The 15,651-nt window shown below is 45.2% G+C and overlaps 2 protein-coding genes across 2 annotated transcripts in view; one reads left to right on the forward strand and one right to left on the reverse strand.

Moving 5' to 3' along the window:
• The window catches only part of BBOF1 (basal body orientation factor 1), a 31,233-nt gene extending 18,063 nt beyond the window's left edge, over window positions 1-13,170 (reverse strand). The window contains exons 1-4 of the mRNA XM_040975296.1: window positions 12,985-13,170; window positions 10,091-10,319; window positions 4,672-4,737; window positions 2,125-2,268 (exon numbers count right to left, since the gene is read on the reverse strand). Of these exons, the coding sequence (XP_040831230.1) occupies window positions 2,125-2,268; window positions 4,672-4,737; window positions 10,091-10,319; window positions 12,985-13,040 (495 nt within the window). The 5' untranslated portion in view covers window positions 13,041-13,170. The remainder of the gene's footprint in view (window positions 1-2,124; window positions 2,269-4,671; window positions 4,738-10,090; window positions 10,320-12,984) is intronic.
• Window positions 13,171-13,276: 106 nt separating this feature from the next.
• ENTPD5 (ectonucleoside triphosphate diphosphohydrolase 5 (inactive)) overlaps window positions 13,277-15,651 on the forward strand; it is a 28,723-nt gene continuing 26,348 nt past the window's right edge. The window contains exons 1-2 of the mRNA XM_040975305.1: window positions 13,277-13,322; window positions 15,081-15,161. The gene's annotated coding sequence lies outside the window, so the exon portion shown is untranslated. The remainder of the gene's footprint in view (window positions 13,323-15,080; window positions 15,162-15,651) is intronic.

Here is a 15,651-nt window from a genome sequence, read left to right on the forward strand (position 1 = left end):
TTCTGCTATCAATGGACAATGCTTCACCAAGTTGACCATGACATTGTCAGGCCTGTGATGGTTTAAGACTACCCTGTAGAAGGGAGGAAATCAGCAAACACAATTAATCATGGGCACTTCTTTACAGAGAATGCGCATCAATTTATAACTGGACCAAATACTTCTTTCTTTTCCTTAGCCTTTTTTGATGCACAAGAGCAAACTACTGAGCCTGGGACTGACTACAGTGTCTGTTCAAACATAAATAATGCTTGCTTGTGAATTTTAGACACTGGCCAGCTGCAGTTGCAAAGTAATCTGTATCCCCAGGCAGCATGAATGGAATTTGTTGCAATAAAATGCAAAGGAACCTAAATAACCAAGGGCATGATAAACATGGGTTCCAGCATCAGCGAGCTTCATTCAACCTGATGAATGAAACCTTGATATCTCTTAACAGGATGCTTTGCCTCTTCCAAGCCTTAGCCAAATCATGTTTGTTTGTAGCTACTTAGAGGCACACAAAATCCTGCTATGACCTCCTCATGATAAAGTCAAGCCACTAAGCAAGTTTCCCAAGGAACTGGACTGACATCCAGAAATGTTAGCAGACTCGCAACGCAGCTTCAGCACTCGGCTCAGTGGCCCAACCTCTTTGTCAGCTCCCTTTAAAGCTCCCAGACCAGCCTCACAAAAGTTGGCTTATTGCTCTCACTGAGCAATAATCTTTCCCTCACTTTCAAACCTTGTGCTTGTTACACTGATTTGGCACCAGGACCAGGACTATGCTTTCAGTAACAAGTTGATATAATTCTTACCATATGACACATTGCTATTTTAAGTACTTTACATTAATTCCTTTAATCTTCTACAGTTCTATGAGACAGTAACTCTATAGTCAACATTCACAGATGTGGAAGCTGCCTGGCACCTTCTTGTGCTATCTACTGCATTATCACTAGCAGAGTAAAACCCTATTCTGAATCATTTCTTTTTTTTTTTTTTTTATTTTTTTTTTTAAAGATTTATTTTTATTATTTTTTCATTGGAAAGGCGGATATACAGAGAGGAGAGACAGAGAGGAAGATCTTCCGTCCGATGATTCACTCCCCAAGTGAGCGCAACGGGCCGATACTATGCCGATCCGAAGCCAGGAGCTTCTTCCGGGTCTCCCACGCGGGTGCAGGGTCCCAAAGCTTTGGGCCGTCCTCGACTGCTTTCCCGGGCCACAGGCAGGGAGCTGGATGGGAAGTGGGGCTGCCGGGATTAGAACCGGCGCCCATATGGGATCCCAGGCGTGCAAGGTGAGGACCTTAACCACTGCGCCACCGCGCCGGGCCCTGAATCATTTCTTTAAAAGAGCCATGTCAGAGAAACTTCCTGAAAGCGCTTAGTGACCCGGCCCTACTCACTCAAACCACAGACCTTTTTAAGTTTTTCTAAAATTATTCTTCATCAGCGTAAACATATAAACATGGGGAAGGGCATTGTGGTGGCTGATTCTGGGTAAGTTCATAAAGAAATCAAGGTTTAAAAGGTCTAGCATCTTGTTCTATTTGCAGTACATTTTGGGGATGTATGTCGTAAATAAAGCTTTCTCTAAAGCAAAAAAAAAAAAAAAAAAAAAGTCTAGCAGGGCCCAGCATGATAGCCTAGTGGCTAGAGTCCTCTCCTTGCATGTGCCAGGATCCCATGTGGGTGCCAGTTCTTGTCCTGGCTGCTCCACTTCCCATCCAGCTCCCTGCCTGTGGACTTGGAAAACAGTGGAGGGCAGCCCAAAGCCTTGGGACCCTGCACCTGCACAGTAGACCCAAAAGAAGCTTCTGGCTCCTGGCTCCTGGCTTCGGCTCAGCCTCTGCTATTGCAATCACTTGGGGAGTGAGTCAGCAGACAGAAGATCTTTCTGCCTCTCCTTTTTCTGTAAATCTGTCTAATAAAAGATAAATAGAATCTTAAAAAAAAAAAAAAAGGTCTAGCAGTCAAAAATCTTTGGTACCCAGGTGTGACCTGGTAGGTTTTCCTGTTTTTCTCTTGGCTAATTAAAAAAAAAGTCGAGACTTCTTTACTGTCTCTTAGCAGTAAATAGCTTGTGAAGGCTTTTGTAGGTGTAAGTAGTTAGTTCTAATCTTGGAAAAGAAAACTTACATCATCTAATTCTTTTTCTACTTGGATTTTTCTCTTCTGAAACTGTTTTATTGTTTTCAGCTCTGTCTGAATCATGCCAATTTCTCTGATTCTTTGATGGAACTGTCCCTCCAGCTGGTGTATTTGCATGGTGTACTTGTGCTCCTGCATTCAAAAAAGAGATTGTAAATGAATTTGGAAAAAGAACAGAAACTTCTACAGAGTCAGGTTCCCATTGCAACCCTGAGCCATTTGTACATCTTTGAATAAATCTCCCTCTTCATATTCTGTATAAAGTTTTTTAATGTTTTATTTATTTGAAAGGCAGAGAGAGAGGGGAGGAAGACAAAGACAAGGAGCAGTCTCCTCATCCACTGGTTTCCTCCCCAAATGGCCATAACAGCAGGGGCCAGGCAGGGCCAAGCCCAGGAGCCAGCAATTCAATACAGACCCCCGCAGGAGAGAGGCAGAGACTCTAGTGCTGAGCCTCTACCTACTGTCTCCATCACCTGCTGCAGCAAGGGCATGCACTAACAGCAAGCCGGAATGGAGAACAGTCAGGACTCCAACCTGGGCACTTCAACTTTGACTTAACTGCCATGCCAAATGCCTGCTCCCTGCATAAAGTTCAGTTTCTATAAAAAGATATTAACTGCCTGAAAAAAATAAATAAAATTTTTAGAAATTTTCCATATAGGATTGTAGAAAGGATGAAAATGTAAATATTTATTTCAAAGAAATAATCTACTCTGTAAGGTTAAATAACATCCGTAATCTAAATTGAGCTAAGAAACATGGGGAAGATAAATGTGCCTCATAAACGAAGGAGAAAGAACAGGAGAAAGGAGGAGTAAGTCTTAACAAAAAAGAAGGGAGGTAGAAAAGGAGAAGGAATCAACGGAGAAAGAAGTAAAGGAAGGAGAGAGAAAAAAAGGAAGGAAAGGGGTGGAGAAAAGGCTTGAGAATGTAATCAAGATGAACGGAAGATATTTACAAACCAAATGGCTCCCAAAAAGGTAAAAAAAGAAAAAAAAATAAGACATGTTTAGCCTGCCTACCTCACAATATAATCTGAAACTACTTAACTAACATTTTTCATCAATCACATTGGCAAAAATCAATGCACTGTATCAGTGCATGACAATGCATTATTGGTAACATTGCAGAAATGGGTAGTTTCAGACCTATAGAGGGAAATTGGGAAACATCTAGAAAAATGATTCATCTTTTTTTTGAATCAGCAATACCACTTCTGGGAATCTACTCCCAAAGACACAGTGGCCAAGATGTGAAGATTCCCGTGAGGTTCTCCATTGGATCACTGACTGCAGCACCAGGAAGTGGGAACAACCATATCTTCTGGCAAAAGGGGACTGCCGTGGGGTGCATGTTATCGCCCATCCTGAACTCCATATCCCTAGTGCCATGGTATTTAGAGGTGTGGCCTTTGGTAGCTAATTCTGTTTAGATGCAGACATGAGGGTGCAGCCTCCATTAAGGGTTTGGTGTCTGTAAAAGGATGGGGTCACCAGAACTTTCAGTAACGTGAGGATACAAGAAGGCAGTGGTCCATGACCCAGGACAGCCCTCACAAAGAGCCTTCCGGAACTGACATCTGACCTCAGATTTCTAGCCTCTAGAACCATGAAAGAATAATGGAAATCCACAGGAACAGGGAGAAGATGGTGTGGGAAAGACAGGGATACCAATTACATTTTCCAGGGACAGCATGATGGCTCAACTGGCTAATCCAATTACCGGCATCCCAAATGCACATCTGTTTGTATCCTGGCTGCTCCACTTCCCATCCAGTTCCCTGCCTATGGTGTGGAAAAACAGCTGAGGATGGTCTAAAACCTTGGCACTTGAAGAACGTGGGAAACCAGGAAGAAGCTCCTGGGTTCAGATCAGCTCAGCTCCAGCTACCGGGGCCACTTGGAGAGTGAACCAGGAGATGGAAGATCTTTCTCTCTGTATCTCCTTCTTTCTGTAAAACTGTCTTTCCAATAAAAACGAGAAATAAATAAATCTTTAAAATATAGACATCTTAAACTTCATCTACTGAAAAGTTTTAGAAGCAATAACAAACTCAGGATCAAAAAGCATTTCTAACAACAGATAATTTTCTGAAATAGCATATTTGATGTATTTTTTAAAAGTACTTGTTTTTATTTGAAGGCAGATTTACAGAGAGAAGGAGACAAACAGAAATCACCCATTACTGGTTCACTCACCAAATGGTCAAAATAACTGGAGCTGAGCCAGTCCAAAGGCAGGGGCTTCCCCCGTGTGGGTGCAGGGTCCCAAGGTTTAGGCCACAGTCTACTGCTTTCCCAGGCCACAAGCAGGGAGCTGGATGGGAAGTGGAACACCTGGGACTCCAAACTGGTGCCCTTGTGGGAGGCCATAAGGAGCAGGCTTAGCCTGTGGGTGATAAGGTTATTTTTGACTTTCTGTACAATCAAGTGTCTGGGCTTTAAAGTCATTGAGAAGTTTACACAACTTACAATTACTGAGTCTTAAATACCTGAATTCACAGGAAAATGTTAGTAAACATAGGTAACTCACCATTTCTTCTTTTTCCTTTTCAGCTTTTTCCTTTGTTTCAATTAACTGCTGTTTCAATTTTTCAATCTGCAGAAAATGAAAATACAGAGTAAGGAAGGTGAAGAAATTGCTTTGTGTCCTACCTTTATTTGTGGCCTACTTTTTGCATAATGCGCAAGCTAACAGGGTAGGAAAAACAGTCAAGTGGGAAGAGGAGAAGGTAGGAACTCACCCAAAACCTTCATCTGCAATTTTCAGTTCTCAAAACCCAGTTATCATGAGAAAAACCTGGATTGACTTGTTTTATTGTGGTCAACAATAAGTATTAAAATTTTCATGTGCATTAGCTGTTTCTCAGCATACAGCTAGTCATGTCCAATATATTCACTGCTCAATACATGTAGCTTTAGGACTTTCCATCTTGCAAAATTGACTTAATCATGTTTAAATATATATTCTTTCCCAAGTCCTTGGCAATCACCTTCTGATTTTCTCATCCTTTGATGGTGATTTCTTTAAATACTTCATGTATAGAACTGTACAGTGTTTGGTCCTTTGTGACTGGCTCACTTGCATTTAGCATGATGTCTACCACATGCAACTGTCAATTGATTCCTGTTGTCCCCACCAGCGCTGTCATGAACTTGGGTGTGAGCAGCTCTCTCAGACGCTGACTTGGCATTCTTTTAGCTACACATCAAGGGACGAAACTGGCAATTCTACTTTCAACTTCTGAGGAAATCCAATCATGGCTTCCATGGTGATTACATTCTCACCAACTGTGCAATGATTCTAATTTCTCTATACCCATGTCAACATTTAGTTTGTTTTCTCTGTTACCGTGAGATGATACCTTAGTATAGTTTAGCCATAGGTGCATTTCTCTTATGTGAGTAACAATTTTCTTTATAAAGAAATCTGAACTTTTTTTTTAAAGGAAAAGAACTGACCTTATGGTGTAGTCGGTAAAGTTGCCACCTGTTATCACTGGTATCCTATATGGGCACTAGATTGGAGATCTGGCAGCCCAACTTACTTTTTAAAAAAAATATATTTGCTTCTTCATTGGAAAGGCAAATTTACAGAGAAAACAAGATACAAAAGGATTTTCTGTCTGCTGGTTTATTCCCCAAGTGGCTACAATGTCTAGAGCTAAACTGATCTGAACCCAGGAGCCAGGATATTCTTCCAGGTCACCAGTGGATGCAGGCTCCCAAGGTTTTGAGCTGATCTCTAATCTTTTCCCAAGCCACAGGAAGGGAGCTGGAAGGGAAGTGGAGCAGCTGGGACACGAACAGGAACTCAAATGGGATCCCAGCAGTTGCACGGACTTTAGCCACTAGGCTACCACACAGGGCCCTTGACTTACTCCCTGCTTATTATCCTGGGAAAGCAGCAGAAGGTGGCCCACACCCATGGGAGCCTGCACCTATGTGGAAGATGTGGAACAAACTTCTGTCTCTTTGCTTTGGACCAGTCCAGCTCCAGCCAATGCAGCCATTTGGGGACTGAACCAGTAAATGTAAGATCTCTTTTTCTATTTTTCTATATGCCCTCTTGTCCCCAAAACTCTGCCTTTTATATCAATAAATCTTTTTTTAAAGGGTAACATCAATCCACAAAAATTGTAGTTCTTTTTTTAAATTTAATTATTTTATTAGAAAGGCAGATTTACAGAGAGAAGGAAAGAGACAGAGGAATTTTCCATCCTCTTGTTCACTCTTCAAATGGCAGTAACAGCTGGAGCTGACCACATCTGAAGCCAGGAGCCACTAGCCTCTTCTAGTTCTCCCATGTGGTGACAGGGTTCCAAGGACTTGGGCCATCCTCCACCGCTGTTCAGCTGGATGGGAAGCAGAGCAGCCAGGTATGAACCAGTGCCCATATAAGATCCTGGCGTTTTTCAGTGGAAGACTGGCCAGGTGAGCCATAGCGTCAGCTCACAGTTATTTTTAAAATGTACATACTTCACACAAATGTTCAGTTGTTTGACTTTTCTACTTCCAATATCATCTTGGGTTTAGGTTTCACTGCTTTTAGTTTTTTCATGGCACGGGCGTACTCACAAACTACTCATTCAAGAAGGGAAAGAAGTAACAAATGCCTACTATGTGTGACAGTCTGTTCTATGCACTAACAATATGGTACTTCCAACAACAACAAAAAAAAGAGTCTAAATTCTTCACTTCTCTGAGGTTTTATTCTAACCAGACTAAGACAATTAGCAAGTGTTTAAGAAACATGTGCTATATTCGACCCGCGCGATAGCATAGTGGTTAAAGTCCTCGCCTTGAACACGCCAGGATTCCATATGGGCACCAGTTCTAATCCAGGCGGCCCCGCTTCCCTTCCAGCTCCCTGCCTGTGACCTGGGAATTAGTCGAGAACGGCCCAAGACTTTGGGACCCTGCACCCACATGGGAGACCTGGACGAGGCTCCTGGCTTTGGATCGGCTCAGCTCCAGCCATTGCCGTTCTTGGGGAGTGAACCATCGGACGGAAGATCTTCCTTCCTGTCTCTCCTCTCTGTATATCCGCCTTTCTAATTAAAAAATAACAATAAATCTTAAAAAAAAAAGAAACATGTGTTACAGTAGATGGAACTCAGTACATGTGCCAAGGAAACTAAGACAAGTGAGGAAGAGAATGGTTTCAAAGTTTAAAGAGGGTGATGAGGAAAAGGGTCTCAATGAGGTGGCAACTGAAAATCCTACAGAAAAATTCATAGGCATGTGCTTCGGTCTTGTGTTGGAGCCATGCTTCTCTGGCATTCCACTATGAACTCACACGAGGATGTGTGCAGAAGCAAAACCAGAAACAATTTGCAAAGGGTGATGAAAAAAGATAATGAGATCACCTACATCCGTAAGACTGGCAAAAGCTGCACAGTATAGTTTAGTTGTTGCTCAAACTGTAGGTGAACCAAACATCCACTCTAACACACTGCTTGTGACAGTAAAAATTGGTAAAATTCCTTATGAAATACAAGTGGTACATACTCCACAATGTAGCAACCTACTTTCAGCTGGCTGCTCTATACAAACTCACACGTAGGTGCAAGCACACACACCAAAATGTCCACCTGATGTCTGTCTGCAACACTGAAATGGAATCTAAATGACCAACAGAAGGGTAGGAATAAATCAGTTTTGGTTCATTTACCTAATAGAATTATTATAAACCAATTAGGAAAGAATTTCAAAACAGAGTATGGTGGAACTAGCTCCTTGTAAGGCTGGCAGCCCACACTGAAATGCTGCTTCAAGTCCAGGCTACTTGGTTTCTAAACCATCTTTCTGCCAATGCAAGAAAGCAAGCAGCTGATGGCCTGTTTTTCTGAGCCCTTCCAGCCATGGGGAAGACTCAAATGATTCCCAGGTTTGGCCTAGTCCAGCTCTGGCTGTTGCAGCCTTTTGGGGAGTAAACAAGCAGATGGAAGATTTTTCTCTCTGTGCCTCCTTCTCCGAGCAAATCTGATCTGCCTTTCCAATGTAAATTTTTTTAAAAGATTTATTTTTATTATTTTTTTATTGGAAAGGTGGATATACAGAGAGGAGAAACAGAGAAGAAGATCTTCCGTCCGATGATTCATTCCCCAAGTGAGCACAACAGCCGATGCTATGCTGATCCAAAGCCAGGAGCCTCTTCCGGGTCTCCCACGCGGGTGCAGGGTCCCAAAGCTTTGGGCCGTCCTCGACTGCTTTCCCGGGCCACAAGCAGGGAGCTGGAAGGGAAGCGGGGCTGCTGGGATAGAACCGGCGCCCATATGGGATCCCAGGCGTGCAAGGCGGGGACCTTAACCACTTGCGCCACCGCGCCAGGCCCTCCAATGTAAATTTTTACTGCAAAGTCAGATATACAGAAAGGAGGAGATACAGAGAGGAAGATCTTCCGTCCATTGATTCACTCCCCAAGTAGCCACAACAGCCAGAGTTGTGCCAGTCCGAAGCCAGGATCCCGGCGCCTCTTCCAGGTCTCCAACATGGGTGCAGGATCCCAAGGCTTTGGGCCATCCTTGACTGCTTTCCTAGGCCACAAGCAGGGAATTGGATGGGATCTTGGAGCTAGGTTACCATGCTGGGCCCTCTTTTTTTTTTTTTTTTTAATTAAAGCTTTATTTATTGGGGCCTGGCACAGTAGCCTAGCGGCCAAAGTCCTCGCCTTACATGTGCCGGGATGCCATATGGGCGCTTGCTCGTGTTCCAGATGTTCCACTTTCCTTCCAGCTTTCTGCTTGAGGCCTGGGAAAGAAGGCCCAAAGCCTCGGGACCCTGTACCTGTGTGGGAGACCCAGATGAAGCTTCTGGCTCATGGCTCTGGCTCAGCTGCTTTTGTAGCCATTTGGGAAGTGAACCAACAGACTAGAAGCTCTTACTCTCTGCATTCCTGGGCATGGGATATATGACAACTCCGTATTATTTCACAGTTTTTGTTTTTTGAATTTAAAAATTATCAGCTGTTAAAAAAAAGGAAATATGAGGTCTGTCTCTGCCTCTCCCATATACTAAATATTTTAGAAAGAGAAATTCCTACTATTTTAGAATTATAAATGCCACATACTATGGTGATCTTAAAATAAGATGGATCATAATGTTCTTATCGTCAATCTGTTCATATGACAAAACATGAGACAATAACTGAAAATGACAGAGCCAATGACAGTAAAACTATTCTGAGATAGCATCTTGTTTAAAGGAGAGTTAAAGTCAACCGAACTGTCTTAACTATAATGACATTTCAAACAATTAAAATCTTTAAATGGTAGGCATTGTGGCACACGGGTTAAGCTGCTGCCTGCAATAGCATCCCATATGAATTCTGGTTTGAGTCCCTACTGTTCCACATCAAATCAAAGTCTCTGCTAATGCTTCTGGGAAAGCAGCAACAGATTGCTCAAGCACTTAGGCCCCTGATACCCACATAAGACCTAGATGGAATTTCTGGCTTCTGACTTCATCCTAGCCTAGTTCTGACCATTGTTACCATTCGGGGAATGAATCAGTGGATAGAAGATAAACCTCTCTGTGTCTCCCCCCACCATTTTCTCTGTAAATCTGCCTTTCGATTGAATAAATCTTTAAAAATCTTTGAAAAAATTATTTTTTAGATTTGAAAGGCAGATTTAGAAAGGGCAAAATAAAGAGATGGAGACATAATGAGAGAGCTCTTCCAATTACTGGATCATTTCACAAATGGCTATGAGGAACAAGGCTGTGCCAGACCAAAGAGGAACTTCATGTGGGTCTCCCATGGGGTACAGGGATCCAAGGAGTTGGCTCATCTGCTGCATTTGCCAGAGCAGCCAGGAATTAAACTGGCATCAATATGGGATGCCAGGCCTGCTGGCTATGCCACAGCGCCAGCCCCATGAACCACATTTTCATACTGGTACAGCCACAAAGATAGGTAATGAGGTTTAGGAGGTGTTCTACATACCTACCGTATTGTCTTTCTCGTGGTCCTGTTTTTTCAGGTAGCTTAGTACAGACATTGTGTCTTTCTCCATTCTGTACTGCTGTTTCTTTAGCTCCTCATTACTTTTTGCCAGTTTCCTGGAGGTATCACGGTACTCAATCCTGGAAAGCTCGGTAACTTCCAACCTGGCCTCCCAGAGAGAGGCATTGGCCTTGGCTCTCTCCACCACGGAGTCTTCCACTTTCAGAGACTTCCTGCAGGGCAGAGGAAAAGCACGGTTGTGAGTCCTTCTCTGTTCTACCACACATCAGAACTGTACCTCTTGCTCCTTTCAAAGCCTCCTGTGCTTGCCACTGCCTGGCACACACGAGTAAATACCGTTGGATGCTAAGTTAATGAGAAATACACATTTGCCAGTATTCACAAAAGAGAGTTAAAGAGGTATTTCTTCTTGGAGGAGGGGAACTTTGAAGCATAACTCTGAGTGACTGAAAAAATGAAGAGGAAAGGAACAATAAATCAAATGTGTTTCAACCTTCATGGCTTTTCCTTTACATGTCTGCTTCTCCTGTATTTAAATCACACTTTCTATTCCTACTTCCTTCATTGTTTATCTTGGTTCTCTCCACAGCATTTACTACCCTACTGCATGAAGGTCTATTTGTAACACGGCTGTTAGCCCACTCCACCCACTCCATCCCCCAGGTGGGTGTTGCTTTGCTTCTGGCTACGTTTTGGACCAAATAAGAATCCGCTTCACAGTTCAAGTATGTGAAACATCCATGGTGCCACTGTGTAACAGTCTTGAAGATGCCTAAGAAATAAACCATCATTCTTCATAAAGGGATGGAGAGGAAACTTTTTAAAAGGCAGAGATCTCAAATCAAATTTTTTTTAAAAAAAAGGCAGAGATCTCAATGAGAGACAACAAGATTTAGAAAATAAGACTTATGGTACTAGGATTAACAAAACAGCGTCCCATATACAGGGCTGGCACCAGATACAGAAACAGACAATATAAAAGACTCCAGGCACATTTGAATTCTACATATTCTCACACATGTGTGGCCTTTCTATACTGTCATTTTGTTTCCACTCCCCATTCCTGATTTTCAGCCCGCCTTCCACCCCTAATTTCACCCTTTGGTTCCCTTCACTTCAGGTCAACCCCATTTCCCAACCCCCTTGTCTACATCTCCTCATCCCCACGATTAATTAGGCTTTAGTGACTGACTTTCTGTAAACATCCACTTGCTCCCGCAAGGTATGAGGTGTAAACTGTACACAGCACTAAAGGATTCAGACACCTCTGAGCAGAGCAATCACACAGCAGAGTCAACTCAGTTCTTATCAAGCAAGGAGCCTTGGAAAATCCAAGCAAAAGATATGTTGCTCTTTGTTCACCCATGCTGCCAAGGTCCTGGCCAAACGCAGAAACAGGCGAGTGAGTTCCAGGAATGTTACAAGCCCTTGGCCCTTTCAAAAAGAGATAGAGTGCAGCTGGCACGGTGCCTCACAGGCTAATTCTCCACCTTCAAGTGCTGGCATTTCACATGGGTGCAGTTTCATATCCTGGTTATTCCACTTCCCATCTAGCTCCCTGCTTGTGGCCTGGGAAAGCAAGGGAAAATGGCCCAAAGTCTTGGGACTCTGCACCCGCATGGGAGACTTGGAAGCAGCTCCTGGCTCCTGGCTTTGGATCTACTCAGCTCCAGTCATTATGGCTATTTGGGGGAGTGAAGCAGATGATGGAAGATGTTTCTCTGTCTCCTCCTCTCTGTAAATCTGCCTTTCCAATACAAGTAAGAACAACAACAACGAAAACAGCTATACTAACTGTGCAATAACATTTTAAAAATTCAAACTGTAGAATACTGACACTGGGAAGGGTGTTTGGTGCAGCAGTTGAGTGATTTTTACACTGTATCCCTGGATCAGAAGTGTGTGGTCTGGGGTCCTGGTTTCTCTGCTCACCATTCAGGTTCTTGTTAAGGTATAGCCCAGGAACCAGCAGATGATAGCTCCCCATACTCAGGTCTCCATCACCCACGTGGGAGACCAGACAGAGTCCCTGACTTCTGGCTTGGGCTATCGGGCTATTGCTGATTGGAGTGGACCAGCAGATCTTTTTTTAAAAATTTTAAATTATTTTAATTTTTGATGATTTTTACATAGTTAATCAGGGGGATTAAGGTCAAGGGCTACAGAAGGTGGGTGAGATCACTAGTTCCACATTCTCTTTTTTTCCTTCCTGTATCTCAGTCTGTCTTTTAAATAAAAATTTAACTTTTTTTTCAAAAAAGAACACATTAACACATGAGATGGGGTGGGTCAGCTACAAAACAATATATCTGCTGGATTATCATTTTACCAGGAAAAGCAGATGTTCCAAATGACAGTAATGATTATCTTCGAGTAACGGAATTTAAGGCACTCTTTTTTTTCCCCCCTCCTGTGGTATTTTTCTGTGGTTCCCAAACTTTTGGGACTGAGTGAGAAGTACTCAAGGGGCTTTATTAACATCCCCAAGTTTGGGGAATTCCATCGTGGTTCTATTTATGGTGCTTTTGGACATTAGGTAACACCCCAAAGCGTCTAGGAACTACCCCGAGAATCACCCAAAAGGCCGTCAGGCCGTCCAGCAGCAACGCCAGCCCGCAGACTGGCCAGGGCTAGGTCACGACCTGCTTTCAGGGCACAGAAGGTCTGGGGAATAATCTAGTCCAATCCTTCCGGTTCCGTGGGCTGCCCAAAAGCTGCACAGAACTATTTGAACTATCTGGCAAGAGTGTCATCTGAGCCACATCGCAGCGAGAAAGAGCCGGTCCTCGTCGGCCAGCGGAAGGTAAGCACCCCGTCCTCAAACCCCGGAGGGCCTGGAGGTCCAGGCAGAGGCAAACCCAAGACGCCGCTGCTTACTTCCCCTTCTTGCTTTTGGCTTTGGCTTTTTTCCTGTCCTTCGCCTTCGACGACATCGTGGCTTCTCCTCCTAGGGTCTGCGCTGCCTTTCTACCTCAGGCCGCCGCGGCCAGGGGCCCGCTCCGTCTCTACGGAGACCAGCACGCCGAGGCGGTAACGTTCTCCACCCTGGCACTCCCCACCCCCAACCCCGCGCGGCCGTTGGGAGCGCGCGCACCGCGCACGCGCCGTGACGTGGCCGCCACGCTCCGGTGCCGGGGGGCCGGGCCGTGGAGGGCGGGGCGGAGATCGCGCCGAGGGCGCTGGGCTGCCGCGCCTGGCCGGCGCGCGCGCTCCTGGTGAGTGAGCGAGCAGCCGCGGCGGGCAGCCGTGCCTGTCCAGGGCCCAGGCAGGGCGGACGGGAGGGGGAGGCTGGAGTGGACCGGCCTTGAGCCGTGGCACCGCGGTCCTGCAGGCCCCGCGACTCTTGGGCAGTCGGGGCGCCCTCACCTCAGGAGGCTTGGGTCGGTGCCCGTGCGCGCCAGCCCCCGACGCGCTCAGCGGAGCCGTCGCTGCCGGGTTTGCAGCTTTCTCCCCGTTTCCCCCGAGGACCTTCCTTCTAAAGAACGCCGCAACCGGCGTGGCTGCAGGGCTGCCTGACCTCGCGGCTTCTTCCCCAGCTCGACCGGCACTCCGGTTCCTGCCTCGTAGCTCTGGGTGCTTGTGAGAGGGAGAACGCGTCCAGCGGACGTCCAGGGCCGAGCATGTTTGGAGAGGCAGTTGAGGACTTGTCCCAGGGCATTGGTTTGAGGGCGAGGCTCTCAGAAGGGCCTCTCGGTCGGGCGCCCCAGACTCCAGCGCTAAGGGAAAGGAAGGTGCTGCCGAGGGGTACGGGGTGTGGGGCTCGGGCCCGGAGCCGCCGGTGTGCGACTGACCCCCCCAGGTTCCCATTTGCTGATAGCTGCGGCTTCCGCAGCTCGGTTTTCATGCAAGTTGCGTGAAGTTGCAAAGCTCTTGCAGAAGACACCTTTAAAACAGAGAATACTTAAAGCGTTTCTCTCTCTTTTCTCTCTTTCTTTCTGGAGGACGAAATGTTGGTGATTTTACCTTCATGCAGTACGAATCATTAGGAAGATGAGGTTTTCTACCACCCAGTTGACAGTTAAGAGCCTTGGGCTGCTCTGCGTGCAGTTCAATTTCAGATACTATCAACCGTCCTTGGAGAGGTTTCTTTGGGGGACACCCCTTCCTGACCTCTCGTTCCCCTGTCCTTTGTGCGCGCTCAAACACACACACACACACACACACACACACACACACACACACACTTCTGTTTCCGAATTCCGAAAGGCCCTTCAAGGTTGTCCATCTTGTCTGCAGGCAGGACCGTGGTTCATGCTGTGTTTCTGCTGAATCCCCTCCCGCCCACCTCTTTTCCTACTTTTCCTATGGTCCTTGTGGGTGGTGACACCCACAGCTGTCCAGGGAAGGGGTTGCTTTGAATATGGAGTTTGTAAAGTTAAGGTTAATGTGTATTTCAATTTCTGGGTAGGTGCATTAACGATAACTTGCAAAAATAAAAAAGAAAAAGTAGGCTATCTCCTGGCTCAGGCTGTATATTAAAAGTGAATTCTAAAAATTGGTGACTTTCTGATATGAAACTCAAAGCCCAGATTTTCATCATTTGAAGATAGACCTGCTGATTAGTTTTAAAAACATGATAAGTTGCCTGTGACAAGATAGTGTGTATAGATTTTTATGGATGGAACTTCTGTGACATGAATGCGACTGAGAAATACAGAGAATGGATGTTCTGGTAGAGGGGTTCTAGAATCTGAAGCTTTTTGAATCTCCATGTTCTGCACCACAGAACTTGGATGTTGTTTATTCAGTCGTCTGTTGTTGAAAAGCGACAGGTAGTGGAGCAGGAAGTTGCTCTTTAGCGATGTGTCTGGTAGATTATTTCCTTCCTGATGGCAGGTTATTTTTCGAAATTTGGGAGATTCTGTTTTGCGGAGTCAGTGTGCTTTGTTGAGAATGTCAATGCTTGGAGAACTTGGAGTAAACCCTGTAGCATTTTATTGACTTGGTTTTGCAATTTTATTTTTTCTGCCCAGTTTTCCTGGCCAACTTAGAAACATGGATTGCCTGGACTGAATTCTGATGCAAACAAGGTCATTATGGTCCTTGTGGATAAGGTAGGTGTCTGACGGAAGATTAGCAGCTGTGCTTGGCTGCAGCTGTAAATGTGCCTCGTATGCGCCTGGGCACTTACTGGTTGTGTACTTTGCTTCATTTTTCAATTTGATTCCCTTAGTGTCTGCCAAATAGTACAGATTGTTCTCTTCCCCATGACTGTTAGATGATGACCACCAACCACAAGGATCTTCTGCACTGTGGGAAAAAGGAGGAACAAAGAGAAGGATGGGGTTGGGTGGAATAAGGTGGGGCAAGGGATGGGACTAGATAGAATAAGGGATGGGCGGGAGGAGAAGAGTTTGGGAACATGGTAGGGAAATAAAGGTGAAGCAAAGGTGACATTGGAATCCAGCAGTGACTGGGGAAGTGAAGAGGGAGTCTGGAAACATGACAGAAGGATTGGGAGCGGAGAAGAGATGACCAAAGAGGAGGTGAGCTCAGAACATGGTGGAGGGACTGGAGGGGTAACGTACAGAGGCGGATAGGCCG

This window comes from Ochotona curzoniae, unplaced genomic scaffold, assembly GCF_017591425.1.
Source record: "Ochotona curzoniae isolate NIBS_2020 unplaced genomic scaffold, NIBS_Ocur_1.0 contig_2688, whole genome shotgun sequence".
Classification (NCBI taxonomy): Eukaryota; Metazoa; Chordata; class Mammalia; order Lagomorpha; family Ochotonidae; genus Ochotona; species Ochotona curzoniae.